This window comes from Ambystoma mexicanum, chromosome 1q, assembly GCF_040938575.1.
Source record: "Ambystoma mexicanum isolate Mex_15411 chromosome 1q, UKY_AmexF1_1, whole genome shotgun sequence".
Lineage (NCBI taxonomy): Eukaryota > Metazoa > Chordata > Amphibia > Caudata > Ambystomatidae > Ambystoma > Ambystoma mexicanum.
The window spans coordinates 38,647,461-38,675,291 of NC_090922.1; the positions used below are offsets into that span (position 1 = coordinate 38,647,461).

At 46.7% G+C, this 27,831-nt stretch overlaps 1 protein-coding gene across 2 annotated transcripts in view; it reads right to left on the bottom strand.

Annotated features, from left to right (window-relative positions):
* Nucleotides 1-27,831, bottom strand: part of PHLPP2 (PH domain and leucine rich repeat protein phosphatase 2) — a 1,504,106-nt gene that overhangs the window by 1,201,534 nt on the left and 274,741 nt on the right. For both annotated transcript variants that reach the window (XM_069635467.1, XM_069635468.1), the window contains exon 3: nucleotides 14,135-14,268. In XM_069635467.1, coding sequence (XP_069491568.1) covers nucleotides 14,135-14,268 — 134 coding nt within the window. The remainder of the gene's footprint in view (nucleotides 1-14,134; nucleotides 14,269-27,831) is intronic.

The following is a 27,831-nucleotide window of genomic DNA, read 5'->3' on the forward strand; positions in this document are numbered from 1 at the left end:
TGGACATCATAACATGTCCTATGCCTCTTGCGTGCTGTGTTTGTTACCCTGTCCTCTCCTTCCTCTGATGTGTTTGTTGAAGTAACCGTATTTGACACTGGACGGTATGAGAACGTGACTCTTTCTGGGATAATACCTGGTCTCTTAAAAAATGTGCCCTTTTGTGTCGTTTAATATCAGCAGCACATTTTGTGCGTTTATGAATGGCCATAGTCTGTGTGCTGTGCCTTTAGCTGGTGGTTCTCACTTGCTTGAATCCTCAGTACTTTCAGCATCAGAGGTGACAGGAGTGATGGGGGGAGTTTTATTGGTTGGATATTTGGCATCATATCTATTTTGAAATGTGTACACTCTCCATTCTTTGTAATTGCATTAATCTTGAAGAAACATTTTGCTTTTTTCAGTTTAATTTCATCCTGACGTTGTTTCCAATATCCATTCAAAATCTCAAAATGTTTTCTCTTTGCCGCCTGTAAGTCAATGTTGTCCATTTCAGTGCGAATGGGCGTGATCTGCTCACTTGTTCTTTTAAGAACTTCATCAGCATGTGCTATTAGCATTTTCACCATGACAATTGAGCTATTTTTGAGATGTTCTTCCCACTGGGTACTTAGGTACCCATCTTCCTAATCTTCTTCATCTGCAATGTTGGGAAAGACACACAAGTGTAGTTTATGTGGGATCCTGTTGCAATCTAGTTATTTTTCTAGAGTGGTCTTTCCCCAAAATGTGCTGAGCTCCTTCTTGCTTAGCTGCTCCAGATTTTGAAATGTTTGGCCCAAAGTTTTAGGACCCTGTGGGGTAGTCCAGAATGCTTGTTCAGTGCTTCATTTAGGCAAGAACAAGATTCTGGCATCATCCTGCCATGTTTCTTTATAGTGCATCATTTTTCGATGGCCCCCGGAGCTGCTGCAGAACTGGGGTTAACTAATTAATCTGGGAAGTTGGGAGTGTCCCTGTCTACTGAGTTGCTAGTGGGGAAGTGAATGAAAATCTGCGGTTGGCTGAAACACAAGCCAAGATACTGTCAAGATGGTACAGAACCCGCTCCTGCATGCACCAGCTGCGCCCGGAGGTCTTGGAACTGTGCTGGATACGGTGCGGGTGGAGGGAACCCTATTGCACATTCTGTGGGGCTGTCCAGCAATACAAGAATACTGACTGGAGGTCAGATCCAAACTAAAAGACATAATGGGCATACAGATCCCAGGAGGCCCCTTACCCTGCATCTTTGGCCTGCATGAATCGCTAAAGCAGCCATGCTCAACAGTGGAACTCAAGTTGCTGTCATATCTGCTGCTGGCGGCTAAACTTTCAATTCTACATTTATGGAAGAAACCTGAGCCGCCCCCTATTATTCTATGGCTGGACAAAGTCTGGAACACTCGTCCCATTGAAAAACGTACAGCCAATATGATGAACTCCCTTCTAACATTTATGGCTGTTTGGTCCCCTTTCTTGAATTACATTCAGAGAGGCATCAATGCCCTAACAGGCCCAGCAAGACTGAGAACCCTTAATCTTCTTGAAATGCCCTAGACTGAGTGTCATACCTCAACCCCATTTGCCTCGACTTCAGGGCATTCCCAGTGCCGTCTGTATCACAGACGTCGCCGGACTACATTACCCAGGGATCCCAGTAGTCCTAGGTTACTCCGATCACGTGACATGCACGCAACGTGTTCTCCGCGGCTTCCCCAGTCAAACTATTTGAATGACCCGCAGCCGCAAGTCGGATGCTCCTTAACCTTAGTGTTACCTAACTCCGGTAAAGCTGCTCTCTTTTTGTCTCCTGTCATTTCTGGTTACCAGACGTCTAATATTTCGCTACAGACCTCGTTTTTTCGGATTGCCCTTCTGCTTTTTGACGCTCGGCTCCCTTTGTTTGATCCCCCCAGGTTACCATACCCATGGCTTTGTCCCGCAATGATTCTTCTGCCTTGCCTGATATTATTTGATTAACCTTGGTACTCATCCTGTTCAGGTGCCAGCGCTGTGCTCTCAGCTGAACACCTGCTGAGGGACACACTAGCTCTGTGCAGGTCATTACTCACTTTCAGCACCTTCTCTTCTTCACTTCACTTTTGCAAGGACGCTCTGCTGCTGCATTTACACCTTTCTGCTTTGCATCACTCTTCTTGTGACCTACTGGACGCTTTGCTGTTTTTCACACTGATCACACACGGGATTGTTTTCTTGGATTCTTCGTCTTCTGGGACGCTCTGCTGTTTGCCTCAGGATTTTCTGTGGACTTTACTAGCTTGCGCCCTCGTGCCATTCGTGTTAGTCTACTTGTGAACAAATACTCATTTTGGGAACTGGGACTTTCGGAAAATCACCATTCACTGCGGTAACCTCTTCACGACACCAAATAGGGTTTCCACCTTTCCACATCTCACAGCAGTTAAGAGTGGGGTTACGGAGGGTGGTTGCAGCTGGGTGGCCACGTTTTGTGGATACTCATTGAACCTATTTGTATTGTTTTCTTTTCTCTAGCTCTGTTGCTGCCACTGCCTTTTCACTCAAGCCCCTGACCCGTCAGGTGTATTTCAAATCCTGCAGGCTGCGCTCTTGGGGGGAAAGTCTTTTTGTCATCGGATCTTTTCCGGTTTTTGGACTTCCTCTGAGTGACTTGTCTCCTAAGGGTGTATTATTCGAACATCCCCCTCAGGTTGTGACAGATTAAGGAGCCTATTTTTTGCCTGTTTGGTATGGATCCTGGGGCCGATCCGATGGCTGCGCTTATGCAGGCCTTTTCAGCTTTGCATACTGACATGGCGTCCGCCCATGCGACTTTACACCAACGCATGGACGTACTACAGAGCTTTGTGCAGCCCTTACCTCATGATGAGGAATTTGGTGATGCTGCTTCCGCCGCACCGCCTCTGGTTGCAGCCTCCTACTCCAGCGCCGGTTGTTCTACCGGGCCCTTTCCTTTGGCCCCTCTTGAACGCTTTACCGGGGGAACCCAAGACCTACCGAACATTTGTGAATCAGTGCCGTCTGAATTTTCTTTGTCGGCCTTTGGCATTTCCAGATGCTACTACTAAAGCAGCATTAGTTTTGTCCCATTTGGGTGGGACCGCAGCAGCCTGGGCTAATCCGTTATTAGAAGCCAACGATCCAGCCCTATACGACTTTGACACCCTGATTCAGGCTATGAATACCGTCTTTGACAGGCGGTATAAAGTTCAGGCCTCTGACCTGGAATTTCTCGCCATAAGTCAGTGCAAACAAGACCTCCTGGCTTATCTCGCCCATTTCAAGTAGTTGGTGGTGAGACTACCTGGCCTGAACAGAAGAAGGCAGCAGTCTTCTATAAAGGGTTGTCGGAGGAGTTAAAAGATGCATTGTCAGTAGGGCCAACTATTCCATCTGGATTCCCTGCATTATTGGACTTGGTTCTGCAGGTGGATGCTCGGCTCCGGCAGCGGCGAGGTGAGCGTCGGGTTCCTGATATCCGTTCCTCCAAATCTGAACCGCTCACTCCGTCTGTGTCAGGAGACGTTGAACCAATGCAGATAGGGGAGACACGAGGCCGTTGACAAGGGCGGAGCGAGAAAGACGGATGGCTAATAATCTATGCCTTTTTTTGTGGACAATCAGATCACTACATTCGAGTATGTCCTAAGAGACCCGTTAAGGCTGCGGGAAACGCCAGGACTCGTCCTGGAAAAGGGCTGGTAGGATGAGTCAGTCAAAGGGCAGTTCGGGAGGATTTTCTTTTTCCTCACACATTTATTTATCTATGTGTTTCGCAGCCCCAAGTCCTATAGCCTTTTCCAATCTGGTCATGATAGATTCCGGGGCAAGTGGCAATTATATGGTCATTGAACTGGCTAGACACCATGGACTCCCTGTGGTCCCTAAACCCATAACTGAGGAAGTGCATGCCGTAGACAGGTCACGTCTAGTATCAGGGCAATGACCGAAGAGACCGGTTCCTTCGAAATGTCCACTGTATAATGGGTCTAACTTGGTTACAGGCCCACAACCCCGTCATTGACTGGGTTAAACAAACAGTTCGGTTCTCCTCAGATTTTTGCACCAGGCAGTGTCTTCGATTCCGGGATCCAGTAGTTTTGTCACCTTGCCTGGCCATGGTGGCTAGCGCTCCTTCAGTTAGCGCCACTTTGCAAACCTACCCCAGAACTACCCCAATTTACAGTGAATACACTGATGTGTTTGATAAAGGGCTTTCCAAAAAAAACTCCCTCCAACTCGGAGTTACGACTGCCCCATTGATTTGGAGCCTGGGGCAGCCCTTCCCAATCGTCGAATAAACTCTCTTACCCAGAAAGAGGAGGACTTTTTACAGGAGTATGTGGATAAGGCGTTACGCCTGGGACACATCCGACCATCTTGGTCTCCTGCGGCTTCCCCGATATTCTTTGTGCCAAAGAAGGAGGGGGATTTGCGTCCATGTGTGGATTACAGAGCCCTCAACAAGATCACAATTAAGAACCAGTATCCACTACCCCTCATATCGGAACTACTCGACAAACTGTCTTCTTCTACCATATTTACGAAGCTCGACTTGAGGGGAGCAATACAACCTCGTAAGAATACGTGAGGGGATGAGTGGAAAACCACCTTTAAGACTAAATTCGGGCTATACGAATATTGTGTTATGCCCTTCGGACTTTGCAATCCCCCAGCCACATTTCAGCATTTTGTTAATGACGTCTTTCGGTATGTGTTAGACTGTTATGTGGTAATATACTTGGACGATAGCCTGATATTTTCTGACTCGCTCCAACAACATATACAACATGTTCGCTTTGTCCTACAACGACTCTGAGAACACTCCTTGTACACTAAATTAGAAAAATGTGTGTTCCTTTCACCCGTGTCGAATTATTGGGGTTCCAAATATCTGCAAAAGGCGTACATATGTGTCCTTCCAAGGTGCAAGCAGTATTAGACTGGCCCGCCCCAACTTCAGTGAAAGCCCTGCAGTCTTTTTCGGGTTTTTCTAACTTTTACAGGCGTTTTATCGCCTTGTTTTCCGAGATTGTGGCACCACTTACTCATCTTACTAGTCCTTATGTTCCTTTCCTCTGGGACCAGAAAGCCTAATCTGCCTTCCAAGCCTTAAAAGAAGCATTCACATCTGCTCCTGTCCTGCAACACCCGAATCCTTCTCTTCCATTCATAGTGGAAGCTGATGCATACGCCATCGCGGTCGGAGCAATTCTCTCTCAAATCTGTCCTTCCACACAACGTCTACATCCAGTGGCCTTTTATTCTATGTCATTGTCGCCAGCTGAACGGAATTGCACTATCATGGAGAGAGAACTGCTTGCCATAAGAGCGGCATTCAAGGAGTGGAGACACCATCTCCTGGGGGCAAAACATCCGGTTACTGTCTATACTGATCATGATGATCCCCATCAAGGCTGAAACACGTGTATGGGGTGGCTGTTGGTACTTTTGTTCAGAGGAGAATTGCCCACCATTTTGGTGCTGGAATACCCATGGGTGGGACAAAGACTGATGTGTATGGAAATGTCTCCTCTGTGTAAAGCATAGTGAGGTAAAGCGTGGTTGAGACCGTTGTGGGGGACATCCACCCAAGAACAGGTCATTGGGGCGTGTTCGTACCGGTAGACGGTTTCCCAGGCCTCTTTGTGCAAATGTATTGTAATTAACCTGCCTGAGGAAGTCCTAGTCACGAACGGAACATGTGGCAACTAAACCATGCAGGTGTTTCCTAGTCATCCTCTTACTCTTTAGGGATGTGATCTACATAACATTCTTCTTCTCAGATCCACCCTTGTGATAGACTGTTTTTAATGAGTTCTATTGCTGTTTGTTAAATACATTTTAAACATTAAAATAATGAAATGGGATGTGATGAATGTTTGTCCCACTCCCAACTGGCAAGCAATGTTAATTAATTCAGTCATTTTTAGCCATTGTTGGTTGGTTGAATGTCACTATGTATGATGTATGGTTTGGATGCTGCACTATGAATTTTTGTTGAGATGGATGTATTTTAACCAAGTATTTTGTTCACCTATGCTGTCGTGTTATGTGATTAATTGATGTTTAACAAAGTAATATGTCATTAATTGACTTTTTCGAATTTTTTGTATCATGGTAAATAAAAACATTTTGATACTTTTGTAAGCAACACCGTTTTGCTCTCTGGACATTTCTTCAGTTTCTCGTTTCCTAGTCATCCGCCATGATCTTTAGATTAAGATCAGAGAGACATTATGGGCCTCATTACACGGTAGGTGGTAGGGACTTCACGTTACCGGTAATGGAATACCGTTAACGTTAAATCCCCATCCAAATTATGACCTGGCTCACCGCTATTTGTGGCACCGCTAAATACGGTGCCACTAATATCGGCCAGACTGCGGTCACGCAACCCTCGAGTCCGTAATTTACACCATGCCGCTATTAGCACATCATCACAAGCCAGGCGGACGTGCCAATAGCTGCATGGGAAAGCACCCAAAACTCCTTACCACCATGGCGCTAATACCGCCATCGCGAACCACCCGTTAAGAGAACTGGGCAGTGTTCCCACCTGCCACAGGTGGACATAATCAGCACAGGTGGAGGCAATGGAGACTCAGGCAGCACAAAAGGAGCACACCACACCCCTTCCCACACAAAGATGGTTCCAATACTAGCAGCATTATATGGGCTGGAGGACATGATCGCAGCGCAGCAGCAGCAGCAGGCAGCACAGAGGAGACGCAGGAGGAGGAGGAGGAGGGCAAGACAGGCACAGCAAGCACCACCACCACGGCACCTAATCATACCACAGAGGCACCCACCAATCCCCAGGATGAGCGCCAATCCATTTAACCTAACCCCAGAGCAGATACACACCCTGTATCGTCTGGACCGGGATACCATAACCAGCATTGTAGACATGATACACAACGACATTGTGAGCCTCATAGACATCCGAACTGCCATCCCCCCCTCTACTCAAGGTGGTGACTGTGCTCCACTTCCTGGCCACAGGCACTTACCAGCATACGGTGGGGCAGATGCATGGCATCTCACAACCAGTATTCTCACGCACGCTGACCCAGGTACTCGATGCCCTCCTGAAGCATGCACCTGAACACATATTCATGCCACGGACTGCTCAGGAGTTTGCAAACACCAAAGTTGGCTTCTATGCACTAGCAGGCATCCCAAGTTGCATCGGGGCAATCGACTGTACCCATGTGGAATTGGTGGTCCCACATCACAATGAAGTAGTGTATCGAAACAGGAAGCAATTCCACTCCATCAGTGTCCAAATGGTATGTGACGCCAACAAGATAATCACTCATTTCTGTGCCCGATTTCCTGGATCAACCCATGATTCCATGGTCCTGCGGAACTCAACTATCCCACGCTACATGGAGCGACAAGCCGGACAACATTCGTGGCTACTTGGTGAGTAGCAGGGCAAGCACATGGCAGTGTGATTGGGGGGGTGGGGAGGAGATACATACTCCGATTGGGTGTAGCTTGTTGTCCGTTGGACAAATGCACATACAGATGTACGCCAACATCCATCTGGGTAGGCCCAAAACGTACCAGAGATGAATGGACATGCACGTGTGAGCCACATAACATGGATGACAATCCAGGTCTAGAAAAATCAAACATCCATCCACATTGCACAACCTTACACACCACAAAATACACAAATCTCATACATGCCACCAACATAGTCCTACAAAATGAGCACAGCACAACAGCAATAATGCATTGTGGCCTTGAATGCATGCAAAGGGATCACCCCTAGCCATAGCATTACACCACGCACTTATAGCACAACTCAAGTGATGCCTCTCAGCATGGCAACATCAATATTGGAATGGCAGTACACCAGCAGTGTGATACCAAATCTGCTTAGGACCAAGGAACCCCTAACACACGGCTTCAGCCAGGACATGTCCATTACAGTTGTAGGCATTGATGGGGCATATGTACTTGCAGGGTCGCCCTTACCTTTGTACATTCCAGTCCGCCAGACAGTCTGCATGTATGCTGTTAATTGTGCACTTCAATCACAATGCAAATTAAAAAAGCCTGAAATGAACTGGCCCGCACTTGTGCTGAACAGTAATAGGTCCCCATTTGTCCCCCCATACAGGTGATGCTGGCTATCCCCTGAAGAGGTGGCTCCTTACCCCTGTACGGAACACACAGAACAGGCACGAAGAGGACTACAATCGTGCACATACCCGTACCCGCGTCGTGATCGAGCAGACATTTGGCCTTTTGAAGACACGGTTTAGGTGCATAAGCAGGTCGGGTGGCGCTCTCCTGTATGGCCATGAGAAGGTGGCCAAGATCACCATGACATGTGTCATGCTGCACAATATGTGTATCAGACAGAATGTGCCACTGCCGCCTGACGTTGAAATGGAAGCACCTGATGAGGATGATGATGGTGATGAGGACGGAGGTGAAGGGGATGCAGGACATGCAAGAGGGGATGGTCAAGAGGGACGTGCTGCGAGACAACATCTGATCAACCAAATATTCTGAGTAAAGTGGTTTTTTACTGGGTATGAATGCACTGGTGTATGTTTGGAAGCACGCAATGGACCCTGTCGCCAATAAAGTACACAAACACAATGAAGATGTCCAAGCATGTGTTTTGATCAGACACCAGTGTATTAAGTAACAGAAAGATGAAAAAGTGCATGTCCCCAAACATCCCACCACCCTTCAACCCACCCCCCACAACAGACCCATAACACCCTTTCCCCCACGCCCCACAACAGTTCCTCATGTGTCTGCCACTATGTTTGCGTCGGGCCATGCACGCAGAAGATTCGCCATAAACTCCCTATTGGCCATTGTCTGTGCCAGCATTTGAAGGCTGGCTAGACATGCGCCTGGTGGTGCGTGTGGAGCGGCGGAGGGGGCTTGTCTGCATTGAACCGGCGGATGACGACGTGGCTGACTGTCCTGGTGGTGTGAAGTGGCGGTCCATTGTGTCTGCTATTCGAATGAGGACCTCCCCGAGTCTGCCTATCTCCTCACACAGCCTGTCTGTACAGGCCTCCATCCTCTCCCTAGAGTGCCTTGCCGTCTCCACAATCTCCTCCCTGAGATGGGCAGCCTCCTCCACATGCTGGCCAACCAGCACAGTTAGTTCCTGTTGACGCTGGCTGATGGTGGCCAGGTCAAGGGCAGTGCTGGGTGCTGGTGGAGTGGCTGCTGTGCCCTCAGATGCATCCATGTCAGCAGGTGAAGCCACCATTGGGGACATTGAGCCTAGAATGTTGTCCTCGCCAGTGGCATCAGACCCAGGTGTCTGGAGTGGTGATGGCTCAGGGGCTCCAGGGGGGGAGGGGGTGGGGGATGGGGTGTGCATCTCCATTGTGACATCTGTTGTGTCCTCAACATCAGATAGTGGGGCAGTGGCTGCTGCCTCTCCTGCAGAGCTTGGCACAGCTTATGGTGGGCCCTCCGTGGCTGGGATTGGTGGTTCACCTCTGGTGGTGGGGCTGTAGTTAGTGGTGTGGCTACTTCTATCCTGGCAGTGACACTCCTCCGATGCTTGACACTCATCATGTGGAACCTTCCCCCCTTGCCCCTTGATGTTGTGGGGTGTCCTCAGAGTCCTGTGCCCTTGGTCTCTTACTTGCAGGGGGTGCCTGGGATGCATTTCCGGCATCCTCACCGTCTGTATGTGAGCCTGTCAGGGACAAGAAGGGGGATGGCATTGGTTACGTTTCTATGTACTTTATGCAGAATACATCAATAATGCAGTTGTGGCCATTGGGACTTCATTGTTGGGGATGCAGGTGATGTGTCAGTTCAGTGCCTCATCCATGCATGGTTGTGTTTGGCACTTGTCTCTGTTGATGTGTGCATGTGTGTGTGTTTGGGTCTGACACTGACATGGGCAGGGATGGATGCATGTGTGGATGTTTGTCCATCCATGAGATGATTCTGGGTTCACATTTGGGGGGACCAGTACATTCACATAGCATCCTGTCATGTGTACACTCACCTCCATCTGAAGTGGTTGCCACGCCATGCTCCATAGTGCCGACTCCCTCAATGCATTCCACTTCGATTAGGTTCGCACAGGTCTCCTCCCATTCCTTTAGTTTGATGGGTGAACCGGATCCACCTGCAGTGGCTATCCTGTGGTTTTCGCCAAGGATGCTCCTCACCCGCAGTCTGAGGTCGTCCCACCTTTTCCTGCACTCACGCACATTGCGGGTGGTGGTGCCCACTCCACTAACTTTCACCGCAACTTCATCCCAGATGGCCTTTTTTTCATATAGGTGTCTCCCGCCGTTGGCAAAGACAACGGCGGCATTGTCAGCCAGGGTCTGGGTCAGCATGATCAGCTCCTCTGATGTACATTTTTCTTTGCACTGCCTGTCGGTGCTTTTTTGCAATGCCTTGGGCATGTTGAGGGTGTCCCTGATGATTTGCAACTGCAACCTACTCCAAACAGGTCCAGGGGGCAGAGGATGGCAATGGATTGTGTTTTTAAAGATGGCCACCGTGCTCTTTCCCGTTCCTGTGCAATGACGCTATTTCCAGTTTCGCAATTTAACGGTCACCGTTAAAAGCGGTGACCGCTATTTGCATGCAGCGTGAGGGCGGAGGTGCTATCTGCACTTTCGTCGAGGGGGGTAAGTGACTTTTTGGGGTCTTTAGCGGCATGGCGGTAGGGTCATTACCGGCATGACGCTATGCTCGTGTCCGCGTACTCGTAATGGTACGCTATTAGCGCCCTCTTGCGAGGGCGGACACGTTAAGAGCGCCATGCCGGTAATTGGAGATTTTTACCGCACAACGTGTAATGAGGCCCTATATCTTGCTTTTATGATTTCACTTTGATTAAATAAACTACAGCACTGGCTGAAATTTTATCACTATAATCCACGAGTGCACAGGTCTTTCTTTGTTACGTTTTTGACCGGCTGATTTTAAATCTTGCTGGCAGATAAAAACACCTTTATTCATATTAAAGGGATGTTGGAACTGCTGTTTATTTGGTGGCCATCTCATGCTTAAGGTACGTGAGATTTGGATATTTATATCGTTATGTGAATATTTATAGCACCAAATTAGCAGTCTACCTGGAGGATTGACTGTGAATTTGGCATTGTTTATTCCTAAACACATACAGTGGTTAGCACTCGTGGTTTCTGGCAGACAGTAGTTACTGCTACAGTTGTGCTTTTTTAGCAAGGTGGTTTGGTCCACTAGTGACACTTGTAATAATATTATAGTGTCTTTAGCAACTGTTGGTTTTCTTTGCACTTAGTGGATCGATTTGGTGATTAGATCAAAACGCGACTCATGCTTTCGAAGCAAGCAGTCTGTACGCGAATCTCCTGACAAAGCTAAAATTAGACCTAGAGAAATGGAATCCTCTCAATATTTCGTTGTAGGGGAGACTGACGGTCATAGAAATTTCAAACTACTCTACTATTCCCAAGCTCTCCCAGTAAAAATCCTGCGATCGTTCTTCAGGTCACTGAACAAATAGGTGTCCACCTTCATATGGAAACACAAGAATAGCGATGTCAACCTTAACTGTGCAGAAAGAGCAAGGTGGGCTGACGCTACCCCACTTCAGAAGATATAATACGAAGCGGCACAACTGAGGGTCACAAAGGAATGGGTAGCACAAACTCCCCAACATAGCTTGGCAAGACAGGGCTGTGATGGGCTCCCCCCTCTCCAACCTTCTAAGGCTAAACAAACAATAGACATCCTATTTCTAAAATAAGCAAAGTCATGGGTGCAGGGATCGATGCCTGGGACGCAGCGGTTAAGAGGGGGGCACTAACATTCTCATCACCCTTCACCCCGATGTTCGGAAATCCTGACTTTTGGCAGGGAATGGATCTGAGCACATACGCTAGCTGGACACAAGCAGGATGCACCCAAATAAGAGACATGTACAAAGGGCAGGAAATTATGACTTACCAAGAATGTCAACAAGCCGTGGGTATATCGCCCAAGGAGGAATTCAAATACACCACATTGAAACACTGGCTTACTTCCCCCCCTAACAAAGAAGCAGCTACAAGACAATTAACACGGTTGGAAACGTATATGACAACAGATACAGGCTCCAAAAAGATTGTTTCCAGCCACTACAAATTCCTGAACGACCAAGGGGAAAACATACAATGGAATTACATGAAGCAGTGGGAAAAAACACGGGGTGAGCCCATAGCATGGAAACAATGGGAGAACGTATGGAGTACAATCCCCAAATTAACTCTCTCCATTCAGATGAGAGAAATGTGGCAGAAAGTCATACTAAAATGGCACTACAACCCTGAGAGACGCCACGCAATCTACCCATCCTCCACTGACAAATGCTGGCGAGGATGCCCCGCAACCAGCAACACATTTGGTGGAGTTGTCCCATTCGCCAGCAGTTCTGGGGGAAAGTGAAAATCCAAACGAGCAAAATGACTCAAAAACAGGATGACCTGCAAGATAAGACCTGGATGGCGGGAATGTGGGACCCAAACCAGAGATCTTACTCGAAAGCGCAACAAAGTGGAGTGATGACTCTGGTTATAGCAGCGTGGCTGACAATCGCCCAGCATTGGAAACAAAAAGCCCTGCCTACAATATGTAACTGGCTACAGAAAGTATGAAGATTGGTTTCTCCAGAATGGATGACCTACAAATTACCAGACACATCAAAAGTCTTTCGGAAAGACAGGGGCAGCATCCTATCGACAAAGTCAATATATGCTCCAATGGTGCCCTCACAATATAAGAATCCTAGACATTATGGAAATCGAGCCAACTGCCCTAGGCACTGCCAAGAGAGAACACATCTCAACAATAAGGCGTCACACCAAATGGCTAACTATGAATGATAAAATCAGGCTAAAAAGCGTGTCACTCATCCACAAATGCCTTAACAATGCTGCCCCCCCACTACCTGGTGCAGAGAATTACCAAAAAACGTCTCTTGCCCCACCAGATCGGCCAACGCCAACTGCCTAATCATACCCAGATTCAAATTAACTAAAGCTGGCATCTATGGAACTCCCTCATACCCTGAGGGCAGACCAAACATTTCCTAAACTCAGACACAACACCATCAAGTGGCTCAGGGAAAACTACCACTAACCACGCCAGCACTAATGGACCTGTCAACCCACAGCACCTTCTGTAAATGACCCACTGCCTATTGTTAATATGTAAATCGCTTTTAGACCCTGTCTGTATTTAGCCTTCGGGAATTATTGCAACTGCCTGTATGTAACATATGATGTAACCCTGCAACCTACTGCCCTAAACTGAAAGCATTCTTGTAACCTTTCCTGTTCCCTGCGCTCTGATAACCCCGGGTTTGGCGCGCATAATAAATAAATAAACAAACAAACACACACCACCCCCCTGAACAATAAGTCTACACCACCCTGGGGGTGGAGGGGAGGAGGGAGTTGGGGGAATGTTGAGACTGTTGTTGATATTGGTATCGATTAAACATGTTTGTTTAATTGAAAAAAACAATAAAACTTAGGTAAAAAATAATGCCAGCTCTGTCTCTCCCTCCCCAAGGGCGAGCAACACAACTGGTAGCCTGGGACCCCTTACAAAAAAGGCTGTGGGAATTCCTACACCCCAGGATTTTGACAGAGAGAGAAGGGGATGCTATAGGAAACACCTACAAGCTCACAGAGGACCAAGGCAAGCCCATTCCCTGACTTAACAAGAATTAGAAAATGTGGTTTGAATACCTCATTTCCCTGGACGATTCCACCCTCGCCCTAACTCGCCTTGGTTGGTTAGATTTTATGTAGTATAACCCGATCCTTGAGAATAACCATCTTGACATTTCAGTGTGCTTTATTCCTATCATGTTTATTATTTTGGCCCCACACTGTGAACAGGATCTATAATGAAATAACTTTACTTTAAGTTTTGTGTCTGGCAATTTCATCCGCTCAGATATGTGAAACATGAGGACAACTCAAGCATCTCCCCATCGAAAAAAGATTCTCCTAAGATACAGTCAGATAATAAACAACCTAGTTGGGCTACAGAGTTTAAGCTAAAAGCTGGCAACGGCAGCTTCTGGACCATCTGTGTCAGAAAAACATCTATATAAAATAAGAACTTGAAAGAACAGTCTCCCAAATGAGAGTGGACTTACCACTGTAGAACCGGATCATGCAGCTTAAATCAGAATGTGTTGCCTCCTCCTGGATTCGCTGAGGATCCTCAAAGCCAAGTTGAGCCAAGTAGTCATGCACAATGTGCAATGGTTTGTCCTGAGGATCCAATCTCCTAATAAACAAAGAGGTTTAGTGAAAAAGTGGTCTCTCCATGAATAATTGCACCTCAATTGTAACTAAATAGAAGGCTGTATGATTGAGGTCTGTATGTGTATGAACTTGATTAAACTCAGATTTAATCCTTCTGAAACATATTCTGATTTGCGGGTCTCCCACTTTGACATACGACATTGGAAATTGAGAAATCTGTGCTTATGCATGCCAAACCTACCATCATTAAATCGCGTGCATTTGCTTAATTCGTACATGCAAGGTTTTTTTGATGCCATCACGTATATTTGTCACACTGTACCCTTTGCAGTGTACTAGTAAAAAAGTTGTTTCCTCTGATACTTTTTCCATCTGGCAGTTGGTTAATGGACAAATAAGCAAGATGCATGCTAATTAGTCCATGATTAAATAAATTGCCTACATTCATTACAATCAATTGAGCTTACTATTAATTATTTTGTTAACAGAAGCTTGTCAAGTGCATAATAGTGGCTGGAAAAACTGTCCATAATTACATAAGTTCCAATTGGCTTCTTTGTACAGCCAAGGTTTGTGTTTATATCCACCATTCACGTTATTTGTTGAAATGTTCCCTAGTCCAAACGGCACATTAAATTACTCATATGCCCTAAATCGCGTGCATTTGCTCAATTCGTACATGCAAGGTTTTTTTGATGCCATCACATATATTTGTCAGAAATGCTCTATACCCTTTGCAGTGTCCTAGTAAAAAAGTTGTATCCTCTGATACGTTTTCCATCTGGCAGTTGGTTAATGGGCAAATAAGCAAGATGCATGCTAAATAGTCCATGATTAAATAAATTGCCTACATTCATTACAATCAATTGAGCTTACTATTAATAATTGTTTATTGAAATGCGAATCCATTACTCCAACTATCAAAGGTAGAACTCACAAACCACTCTATACAGTGGTCTCTTAAAGCTCCAATTTGTGACTAACATTACTGGCCTAATGTGCATACAAATGCGTCATTTGCCACAACATTTCCCATGCATTCCTTGAGGAATAAAGCCCCAGAATAGCGTTCTTTAAATCCTACTTGTTTTGACCAATGTTAATTTTCTCTTGTGTTAAAAAATGCCCTGTTTGCCTCTTATATTAATTTTTAAACATCAGCTTAATCTCAAATAAGTTAAAAGCCATTACAAAAATCGTCCTGAACTATATTTGCACCTCAACTAGTTTTTACTGTTAATTGCTGGACATTAATGGGTTCCATTTACAATATTCAATGTATTATACTGTTATAATCATTTTCGGGGAGTGCGAGGTAAGTGCTGTCAGCTGTCCCTCTTACAGCGTCTTAAACCACGTTCTATTTACTAAGTTTCATCTACTGCTACTGCTACAATCTACTTTCCATTCCCTCTGGACATACTTCCTGTTCAAGCCACGCCCCTCCAATCACATGACTTCGATAAAAACAGGAAGCTGCGCGCATTAATCACGTGCGCATCTGGGAGTGCGGGGCGAGTGCTGTCAGCTGTCCCAGCTGGAACTCGCATTGCGTCCTCTTACAGCATCTTCAACCACGTTCCATTAACTACGTTTCACATCTACTGCTACAATCTACTTTCCATTCTATCTGGACTTACTTACTGGTAATGGACATTACAGGCTTACATATACAATTCTCTGTTAAATGGCGACTTATTGCCTAACGTCGGACATGCCTGACCAATCTTCACTTCTAATTGGAAATCCATCAAAACTTCAATCCATACCTCCCATATCTTCGCACATCATCTCGTCTGCCCACCCTTAAACTCAGAAACGTGTCCAGCTTGGAGTTACGAACATCAGACAATTTTTTTCTTCCCACCAAAAGTATTTCCAATTTACAGAAAATTATGCAACAAGAAAACTTTGCTCATCTCATAACTGGCACGAGTTGCCTTCCAACAAATCCCTCCAATGCGGAAGTTTCGGATATTATGCTGCAATCCTGCTTAACACCTAGTCCATTAGAACAGGATCCTCAGGTTTTTTCCACCCCTAACGAGTTGTTATGCACGGACCATCCACAAGGTGTGGTAGCCACAATCCGCACACTAGATTCCAGTGGTATCCCTCCACTATACTCACAAATTGTGCAAAGTAATATAACGCGGAGAGTACAAGATAGCCTACCGACATGGCTCTCCAAAGCGGTTGATAATTCACAACTTGAGAACCGATAGATCCACCCCGAACAAACACTCCATTCGTGCACCTTGGCAGCATGGAACACTAGATGGATTTTGCATCTCCTTACTTCCTGAGCTAAAGCCCTCATTGCATATGACATCTTCTTACTCCAGGAGACCTGGATTACTGGTCAACCAGTATGGCCAGATTTCCAAGTATCCTATGTTCCCGCGACGAAAGCTGCCAAAGGACGCCCTGCAGTTGGACTTCTCGTAGCAGTCAAACTTCATTCACATATTGAACTTTAATCTTGGGCTACCCCCCCCCCCTCCCTGGAATTCAGCTAGTTAAACTTTCGACGACAAATCCCCACCATCCATTATATCCATCTCCCACACTCTTAAATCTGTACTGGAATCCGGCAACTGTAAATGAAGACTGATTTATATTCCATGTAGAAACGATGTTAGACCTCATTCTTCTTACCCCTGTAATCCAAACAACCTTGATAACAGCTGACCTCAATACTAATTGTATAATAAGAAACCTAAAAAGATCCCCCACTCGAGCTGATAAGTGGATGACTCATGACAGCATGGAACTTTACCATGCTGAATGGCAATATGTTGGGTGATGTCCCCCCACCCTCGTTCCAACCTGGACACGAGGATATTCATCTTCCATTCAAAACTACATGTTTATCTCCTCCTCAAATGTCGAACAAATTAAATTGTTTACAGTTATACCTAACCCAGCAAGTGACAATGACATCCTGCAAGTTGAATGGTTGCCTTGTATGTCATCATTGTCAGAAACAATAGATCTTCCACTAATCCTCAATCAAGGAAGAAATTGACAGATCTGGTCACCTTATAAACTAGAACTATTAAAAATCCAATTGTCCACCCCTATACAAGATACCTCATCAATACCAACTCCATTATATACTGATTGTCTAAATCTAATTAGTCAATCAAATATTAATCCAAGTCGTCCATGCTTCAAACACAAATATGGTTTTGACGTAGAAATTCAAACTTTAAAGACAAAATTACGGCAAGATTTGAGAAAGATACCCTCAACTTCTTATTTGCATGATAAACGCAGCTTAAAAACTACCTATATAGAAATAAAATAAAATAAATTAATTTTAATAAAAATAAAGCGAATGCAGAGATGATACTATCAGTCATAACAAGCAAATCTATTTCCCAGATTTGGAAGCTCATAAACCCTCAAGATAAATGTGCAGCCCATTCACTTTTAATAAACACCATAAGTGGACAATAATGGTCCACACATTTTACTGCCCTACTCAACACATCTTCTAAAGGACAATCATTTGGCCATTTTCCCACTCCGGATTGCCATAAGATAATCTTTGATGAATTTGATATTATCATTCGTATAAGAAAATTAAGCTCATCGAGAGCACCGAGGCCAGACACCCTATCAAAGGCTACCCTCAAAGCTCACCCGTCTGAGTGGGCACACATACGCACACATACTCATGCTAATTTATGCTACCGTCATTAGAACAGGCTTGATTCCTCCATCATGGAGAGAATCAGTTATGATACCCATCTTTAAGAAAGGCAATCGTGACGATCCGACTAACTATAGGCCCATCGCGCTCCTGGATATTCCAGGCAAGATGTTTGCGCAACTTATTTTTCGTGATCTTGCCTTATGGATCACTTCGAACTGTCTTCTTGATGTAAATCAATCAGGTTTTATTAAAGGAATCAGAGCTTTTTTTAACTTCATTTTAACTGCTATTAAGAAACAAGCCATTTTATCAAAGCAACCACTTTTCTTTGCATTTATTGATTTTTTTCAACCAACTTTCTGTTTTTCTCATGGACACAAGTTATAAACATACATGTGGAAGGTAATATATAGAAATGTATTTTTGTACTTTTCCCCCTGCCCCCCAGTTCTCTTTTCAAGTCTTTAGGAAGTCCATGAGTTTTAACTTTTATAACTCCCCCACCCCCTTTTAGTTTAGTTTAGTTTAGTTTAGTTTATTCATTTGTATTGCGCACCAGACCCAAGGGTATGAGGGTGCATGAGCAGCATGGTTATTCAAAGCTTGGTTACAGGTTGCTTATACATTGCATTACATAATTACAGTGTGACAATGAGGGACATGTGTACAGTTTGACAGGAGGGAAAAAATGCAGTACAAATATTTTATAGATTTGCATAGATTTATAAATTTACATATAAACATACATTGCAGGGTTGCAGCAGTGTGATGTTGGCTGTTAGAGGTGTTAATTGTTCGTGTTCTTTATCCAGTGGATATAGTTGCGTCTAAAGTGTGAATAAGATTGGGGTGTTCTGAGGGATGGTGGTAGGGAGTTCCAGTGTTGGGGTGCTTTCACCTGGAAGCTGTTGCCGCCCATTTTAGTGCGTTTGAACCTGGGGACTATGAGCATGTGGCGTTGGAAGTTCTGGTGGGTCTGTTGGGGGTGTGTTTGCATATTCTGTCTACCAGGTAGTGTGGGGCCGCGTCGTTCAGGCATTTGTGGGTGAGCGATGCTACTTTAAGCAGGATTTTGTCTGATGTGCTGAGCCAGTTATGGGATTTCCTAATGTTGGAAATGTGTTCCCTCCTGGGTATCTTGAGCGCCGTTCTAAGAGCGTTGTTCTGTAGCGTCTGAATTTTGTTGGTGATTTGTTTGCTGGCTCCTGCGTAGAGGGCATTACAGTAGTCCAGCTTGGACAATACCAGGGCTCTGGCTAGTGTAATGCAGCTCTGGGTGGATGAGAAGGGTCTGGCTGCTCTTATAAGCTTACATGTGTAGGCCGTGGAGGATGCCATCGAGCGAACCTGTTTGTGGAAGGTTAAGTAGGAGTCGAGATATATTCCTAAAGTTTTCACTTCTTTGGAAACCTTGATTAGGTTCCCGTCTATGATGAAGTTGGTGTAGTTGTGGTCAAGTTTAGTTAAGTTGGAGGTGGAAACAAGGATGATGAGTTCAATTTTGTCATTATTCAGGCATAGACTGTGCGAAGCCATCCATGCCTGAATGATGAGGTACACCTTGTTCACCAAGGCCAAATCCTGGTTGTAATCTCCCGTCAACGGGATGAGGATCTGTGTATCATCAGCGTAGTTGGTGTAGGTTATACCCAGGCCATCTAGATCGTCGAACAGGGGCTTCGTGAACACGTTGTACAGAGTGGGGGAGACGCAGGAGCCCTGTGGGACTCTACACGTGATGGGGATGGGCTCGGCGGCGGCAGACTTGGAGAAGACACGCATGGATCTGTTGTTGAGGAATGACTCAATCCAGCTGATGGCTTCTTGGGAGAATTGGGCAGCTGAGTCTAAATGATTGCATAGGATTTTATGGTCAACTAGGTCAAACGCCGCGGAGAGGTCTAGCAAGAGTAGTAGTGCAGTTTTCCCGTTGTCTCTAAGGGTGTCTATTTGGGCTTTCAGATCAATCAGGGCGGTTTCAGTCCCATGTTGGGGTCTGAAGCCTGATTATCGTGTGCCTAGGAGGTGGTTTATTTCAAGATGTTTTTGGATTTTTTGGTATGCTGTCTTGTCTAGTATTTTGAGCAGGAGTGGGACGGTGGTAATAGGTCTGTAATTGGTCAGGATGGACGGGTCTAGGGAAGGTTTTTTGAGGAAAGGGAGGACCCAAGACTCTTTGAGGTTACTGGGGACTGTTCCTGAGGAAAATGAGGCATTGATGAGTCTGGTGATGAATGGCGAGAGGTCTCTTGCCGCATCTTTAATGATTTGTGGGGGGCAGAGGTCGCCTTTGCAGTTGGAGGGTTTAAGGCTGAGAATGATTTTTTCTATTTCGAGAGTAGAGACTTTGGAAAAGCTGAAGCGAGCAGTGTTGGGTGTAAGGTGTGTGGGTGGAGGGCTCGGGTGGGCGTTGGTGGGGTTGGTGAGTTTGGTGAGGGAGTCTTTCTTGTTTTTAATTTTAGTTTGAAGGCCAGTGACGTTGTTATTTAGTGCATTCTGGATGCTGGTGCACCATTGTTTGTTCTTTGTGCAAGTATCTGGAATTATCACTGGTGTTTCCAATTCTTTCAGGATGGTAAATAATTCTTTGGTGCTGGAGTTGGATTGTGAGATTCTCTGGTTATAGGATTCTTGTTTGGCCGCTATGATTTCTTTTTTATAATTGGCCGTTATTTTATTGATCAGTAACTTGTTATGGTCTGTCGGAGACTGTCTCCAGACTTGTTCCAGTTTACGTTTTTCCAATCTAAGAGTTTTAAGGTGGCTGGAGAACCATTGGTTGAGGTACTTTTTTGGTTTGCATTTAATCTGGAGTAATGCAGATAACATATTTCCCCTTTCAACCCTCCCTCCCCCCAACTGGGCTAGTTCCGTTTTCCTACACCGTTAGCCTATGCAGTTGCAGTTCGGGCATTGTCTGCCTGTGTTAGTGGTTGCTGTGGGCCCTTTTCAAGTCTCCGTTTTACCAGAGGGGGGGGCCTTAGTTCAGGATCGTTCTCATCAGGTTAGGTCTGTGGAAGTAGGCTTCCCTGTCTGTGACAGTCTATAAATGGGTCCCACACTTCTCTGAATTTCAAGTATTTGTTGTCTTTTATGGCCCCTACCTTTTCCATTGCCAGTATGTGCCCTATTTTGACCCACCAGCACGCGACCACTGGGCTTTCAGAGTTTTTCCATCCTTGGGCCAGGGTTATTTTTGCCGCGTTTAGTAGCTGCGTGATCAGGGCTGCGTTGTTGCCTGTCTCTGCGTAGACGCCTTCCACTGCGGTACCCAACAGTATTACCTTTGGGTCATGAGGGAGTTGTCTCCCGGTGATTTCTTTCCAGTATATTTCAGCTTTAGGACAGGTCCACCGCATGTGGTATAGGTCCCCTCTGTTGCCACATTGTCTCCAGCAGTTGGGGGGGGAGGGTAGGCTGGGTTCATTTTGTTTAGTCTGTGTGGGGTCAGGTACCATCTTGTGTATAGTTTATATGAGATCTCTTTGATTGTGGTGCATTTGGATGCTTTCGGGCCCTCTTCCAAATTTGTCCCCATTCCTCCTCCATGATAGGGGTTCCCAGGTCTTTCTCCCAATTGTCTGGGTATGAGATGTGGTCCTCGATTCGTGCGCTGTCTAGTAGCTTATATATTCTTGTTATTGATTTGTGGATCTGGCCTTCCTGTCGGGTGAGTTCCAGACCTATGGGAGTCCTAGAGGCCGCCTTTTTCACCCCTTCCCGGGAGATCCAGTGCCTGATTTGTATATATTTGTATCTCTCCCTTTCCCCTATGCCGAATTTCCGTTTGCATTCCTCGAATTATAATGGGGATCCTTCGTGTTAGAATTCTTTTAGGGGGAGCGGATGTGTTTGCCCCCAGTTTGCCCAAAATCTGTCTCGTTTACCCAGGGTGAAGTCCTGGTTGTGTGCCATTGGTGTAAAGGGGCCTAGTCCGGGAGTTATATGATGTTTTCTGAGTGCTGTGTCCCATGCTCTTAGTGAAGTGCAGGTAGATTCTAGTAGGTGCCCCTTCGCCCCTCTGGCCCCTGTCCGTAGGGCATGTAAGGACCCAAGAGGGATACCGGTTTCCCCTTGTTCTATTCCCACCCATCCCTTCTGTGGGTTTCCCCCCATCCATTTCAGCATAGGGGCTATCTGGGATGCCAGTGCGTATCTTTCCACATCGGGAAGTCCCAGCCCCCCCAGTAAGGGTGGCCTGGTTAAGATTCTTTTTTGTATTCTGGGTTTCTTCCCATTCCATACGAAGGTTACTAGGTCCTTTTGTAGTTTTCTGCACATTTTGAGGGGGATTTCTATGGGGAGGGAGCTAATTACATATAGGAGGCGGGGTAGGAGGGTCATCGTAAGTGCGGTTATGTGCGCGAACCATGAGCGTTCCTGGGCATCCCATCTCGAGAGGTCTTCCTTTAATTGTTTCCAAAGTGGGACTATGTTCTCCCCGTATAAGTGTCTGTATTCCCGTGTCAGTTGGACGCCTAAGTATTCTATGGCTTTGGGCTCCCAGGTTAGTGGGTGCTGCGCCGCCATTTTTTGAGGTATCTTCTCCTCTTCGGTTATGTTTAGGGCTTTTGATTTTGCATAGTTAATCGTGAACCCTGATACCTTAGCAAAATCTTGTAATCTTTCTAGGGTTTTGGGTAGTGATTTGGCGGTGTCTCTTAGGAACAGTAGGATATCGCCCGCGTATAGTGCTATTCTATGTTCTATCCCTCCTGCTAATACCCCTTTTATTTCTTGGTCCTGTCTTATGGTTTCTGCCACTGGCTCCATTGCCATTGAAAATATAAGGGGGGATAGTGGACATCCCTGCCGCGTACCTCTACCGATTTGTATTGTAGTAGTGGGTCTGCCGTTGATCGTGAATGTTGTTGAGGGGAGTTTGTAGTTCGCCAGGACCATCCTTATAAAGGTGGGGTCACAACTGTATTTCTTCAGGGTTAGCTCCAGGTACGCCCAATCTAGGCTATCGAAGGCCCTGCGTGCGTCTAAGGCCGCTATGGAAAAATGTCTGTTTTGTTCTGTTCCCTATTTCTATAATGTCCACCGCCCGCCTAATGTTATCCTGTGTGTGTCTCCCTATGATAAATCCTGCTTGGTCTTCGTGGATTATTTGGGGTAGGACCTTCATTAATCTGTTTGCCAAGATTTTTGGATATAACTTGGCGTTGCTATTAAGTTTTGCTATTGGCCTGTAACTTGTACAGTCTGTAGGGTCTTTCCCTGGTTTCAGGATGAGGACTGTGGTGGATTTGCCCATGTCTGGCGTGACCGTCCCGGATTCTCTCATGTGGTTGAAAAGGTTTGTTAGTGGACCCAGAAGCTGGTTCTTGAAGGTTTTGTAGTACCCATTCCCGAACCCGTCCGGCCCAGGTGTCTTATTATGTGGGAGGTGTGTTATGGCATCGCTTATTTCTTGGGCCGTTATGGGAGCCTGAAGGTTCAGGTTGTCTTCTTCCGTTATCTGGGGAAGGGCTATTTTGGCCATGTAATCTAACTGGAGTTGTGGGGATAGTTCCTCTCTTTTGAGGAGGTCTAGGTGGAATTTTTCCATAATGTCTAGTTTTCCCTCTTCCGATGTACTTATCCCCCCTTTTGGGTTTTTGAGACTCGCTATGTAGTTGTGGGTTTTTAGTTTGTTGAGTTTGGCTGCCTGGAATTTGTTGGCTTTACCTCCGTGTGCGTAGTAGGACTGTTTAGTGCGTAGTATGGATTGCGCGGTGTGATCTGTCATGTGGGTTTCTAGTTGGGCTCTCACTTTTTGGACGTTTCTTACTGTTTTGGGCGTTTGTTTAGCCTTCTGTTGTGTTTCTGCTTCCTTCAGTTCCAGCTCCAGTTTCTGTTTGAGTAACCTTCTCTCCTGTGTATTTGCTGTGGTTTGAGATATGAATTACCCCCCACATTACTGCTTTCCCTGCGTCCCATATTACCCCCCAGTTTGTTTCTCCGTTGGTGTTGTCCTGAAAATAGTCATTCAACGCTGTTTCCATGTGGGCTCTAAGAGCAATGTCTCGGAGTATGAGCTTGTTCCGTTTCAAGGTTCTGTTAGGGCGGGGTGTCTTTTATCGGGATCATTTTTAGTATAATTGGGGCATGGTCAGTGAGGTATTGTACTCCTATTTGTACGTCTTCGATTTGTGGGATTAGGGTGGATGAGGTCAGGACCATGTCTATCCTTGAGTAGCCCCTGTGTACGGGTGAGTAATGGGTGAATTCCTTTTCTGTGTTGTGGAAGAATCTCCATGTCTCTATCACCCCTAGGTCTCTGAACAGTTTGCCTAGTGCTTGTCATTCCTGCCGTCTGCCACAGTGGGGGGGGGGGTCTTATCTAAAGTGGGGTCCATTATGCAGTTGAAGTCTCCCCCTATTATTATTTGTCCCTCGCATCGGCTACCCAGGTTCTGCAGGATTTTACCCAGAAAGATGTGTGGTCTATCATTTGGGGCATATAGTGCTATCAGAGTGTGTGTTTGTTCCTGCAGGGTACCTTTAAGTAGTAGGAATCTACCCTCTGTGTCTATATACTGTCTTTTTCTTGAATGGTAAATTAGCGTTTAGAAGGATTGCATCCCCTCTAGTTTTCTTCTCCCCTTCTCTGGAAGCAAAGTATTGTTTGGGGAAGGATTTATGGGCCATCTGTTTCTCGTCTAAAGCGAGCAGGTGTGTTTCTTGAAGGAAGACTTTTGCGGCTTGGGGTTCCGTCAGGCGTGTTAATATACTACGCCGTTTCACTGGCGAATTTAGGCCTTGTACATTCAGTGTTATGACCGTTAATTCAGGCATGAGTTTTGTGTGGGGGATTCTTCATCATCTGTGTGCCCCCTTTCGGCGCTGAGTGGTGTACGGTGTGTAGTCGGGGGCCATACCTTGAACCATTCCCAACCCAACGTAACCAAACAAAAAACAAACTTGTGATCTTGTTTTCACCCTCGTGGTGGTGGGACTGAGGAGTCTCTGCGCCTCCTCCGGGTTCCTCTCGGAGCGTTGGGCCCCTTGATTTCCCCTGCGTCCCATTCGCCAGGGCATATCTGAGCTTGTCGTGGGTTTCAAGATTCCTCCCCCCTCCCTCTCTCTGCCCAGGCTTAATTCAATCTCCTCTCTGTTTTTACCTTTCATTGTGTTCGTTTTGCAGTTGTCGGCTCCTCCTCCATTCCGTTTCCGGGTTCTGTAGTGTTTTGTTCGTTGTTATCATGTGGAGCCTGTTCCTTTAGAGTTTATTGTGGTTTGGGACTTTCTGGTGCGAGTTCTCTTTCGTGTCGTCGCCTGGTGTCGGGGGACCATTCCCATCGTCTGGGTCCTCCCCCTTTTCTCGGTTGGCGTGTTTCCATGTTTTTCTGGGGTTCCTCTTCTTCTTCTAGCTGCAGCAGAGTTATCCCATCTTCGCATGTAGAGATCTGATGTGGTTTGCCTTCCCATGTGAATTGTAGTCCGAAGGGGTATGCCCATCTGTATATAATGTTTTTGGCTTTCAGTGCCCTCGTGTCTGGTTGCATCAGTCTCCTTGGTGTAGCGTGGATAGGGCTAGGTCCTGAAAAAGTCGGATCTGGTTGCCATTGATGGTGATTGTCTGTTGCTTGCGGGCTGCTCGTAAAAAATGTCCTCCTTCATTAGTACGAGGTCATTGCCATGAGCACGTCTCTAGGCCTGGCTCCCGGACCATTTCGCTTGGGCCCCACTCTATGTATTCTGTCGATAGATATTCTTTCTGGTGGGGTGTCGTTGAGCATGCACCTGAAGCATAGTTGGAATGTGTCTCTGAGGTCTTTGTCCACAATCGTTTCGGCCAGGCCTTTGACTCGTATGTTGGACCTTCGTGAGTGGTTCTGAAGGTCCTCCGCTTGTAGTTCTAGGTTGTGTGTGGCTCTGGAGATCTGTTCTAGGAGGATGCTGTTCTGTTTTACTTCTTCTGCTGTCTCTGAGAGGCCCCTCTCCATGGTGTGCACTCTGTGCCCCAGTTCTTCAATGTCTTTCCTAACCTCCTGCCGGGAGGATTTTAGATCTTCGCGGATAGTGCCCAGTTGGGTCTGGAGGGATTCCATCATTCTGTTCTCCATGCCTCTCAGGCATTCCTGTAGGTCCTCTTTATTTAGTGCAATGGTGTCAGTATCCGCTATGTCCGTTTCTGTGTTGGAGTCTTCTGTCCTATTCCTTATTGTTTCCCCTCCTGCGGTTGTTTCCAGTATAGTTCCAGCTGTCCGTTTTGCCCCTTCGCTGTGGATCTGGTTCTTGCTGCAGTGTTCTTTGGTTTGGTGCCAGACATCTGTATTGTGCGTCTGATGTATGGTTGGTAGTAAGGCTCCTTGTTGTCTCGTGATGTCTATGGGTGGTGTGTGATTTAGCTTTGTGGCGTTCCAGGGGGTCTCTCCTTGCAGGTTGGCCCTTCCATAGGGCGGTATTGGTTTGGGGTTGGGTAGGTTCCGATCCTGCTTTCTGGTCCTTCAGGAACCCTTGTCTTTATTCTTTATTCCTCTTTCCCCTCACCCGCTGTGGTTGCTATCTTGTTGGTGGGGGGTGAGGGTCTTGGCAGTTGGCGGGTGGGTGAGGGGTTCCTCTGGGTCCCCAGGCACGGGTTCTGTCAGCTTCTCCTAAAGGTAGATCTCTGTTTGGGGATCCGGGGTTACAGGGTTGGGCTCCACTCCTCAGATGTGCTGGTCACGGGGAGTCAGTTAGTGGGTTCGCTTTCTGGTTCAGGAGGCTCTGTGTGCAGTGTGTGTTCGTTATCTTCCGTGTGGTGCGGGCCCAGGGTGTGTTGCCTGTGTTGGAAATATGCAAATCGGGCTGTTTTTCCCCCCACTCTTGTGTGGAGGTGTTGTGGGTGGGAGACCGCTGCCAGTTGTCAGGGCTAGTGGTCGGCGCTCTCTTTGGGGTGTGAGTCGGCTTTCAGCATAACGTGTCCGAGGGGGAGCCTGTTGCTTTCGATCGCTTTATTTACTTTGTTTATCCCCCTGCGGGCTGCTTCACCTACCTTCCGGGGGCTCGCAGCTGTCCTCACGGCTTTCTCCGGTTTGCTGTTCGCGTCGGGGCTGCTCTGGATCTTTGCTGGGTCTGATTTGCTCCGCTTTGGTCCACTCTCCTGCGGGGGGGATCGCGGTGCAAGGACCGGCATCAGGGGTTTGTTGGAGTGGCGGTTGGCTTCGTTCCTGGGTTGCGGGCCAGGCCCCAAAGCGGTGCCACAATTGGGCTGGGGGGGCCCGTCACCTTCACCTGTCCGGGTGCCCCCTCGGCTCTCTTCAGTCCCCCGTTGCCGTTGCTGGAGGCTTCTGGGTTGCGGTTGCGGTCTGATTCTCCCCTGTTCCCGTGCTTATTTCTGCGCTTTCAGCGCTTGTGGGGGGATACACAGGGGGGGCTGCTATCCTCCGTTGGGGTTGCGGGTTATGGGTCTGGTGCATGTCTTCTCGCCTCCGATTGCAACAGCTGTGCCCACCTGATGTGCGGGGCCGGATCCTTCGGTGCTGCCGGCTGTCGTTGGCTGTGGCGGGGTCTCGGCTCGGACTCGCTCAGAGCTTTTGCCGCGTTGGTAAACTGGGCGGTTATGGGCTGCAGGATGCATCTGGATTCGGATTATCGGTGTTCTTTGGTGGGTGAGGAGTCTGGATCACGCTGCTGTGCTGGAGTTTTGGATTATTTATGCGTTTTCACTCCTTTGGGTTTCTTCGTCCGGGCGGAGGAGCAGGGATGTGCGTCCTCACAGGGTGGCAGCCATCTTGAAATCGCATTTATTGATTTTAAACATGCTTTTGATTCAGTGTCTCGAGATATTTTATGGGAAAAACTTTAACGCTAAATGCCCCTTTATATATTTTATATTTAATCCATCAATTTGATACCAAAACCTACATAAAAGTGAAACTTACACACAGTGGTCTTCTTACAGACAAAATCTTTACAGACTCAGGGCTTAAACAATGCTGCATTGTAGCTTCA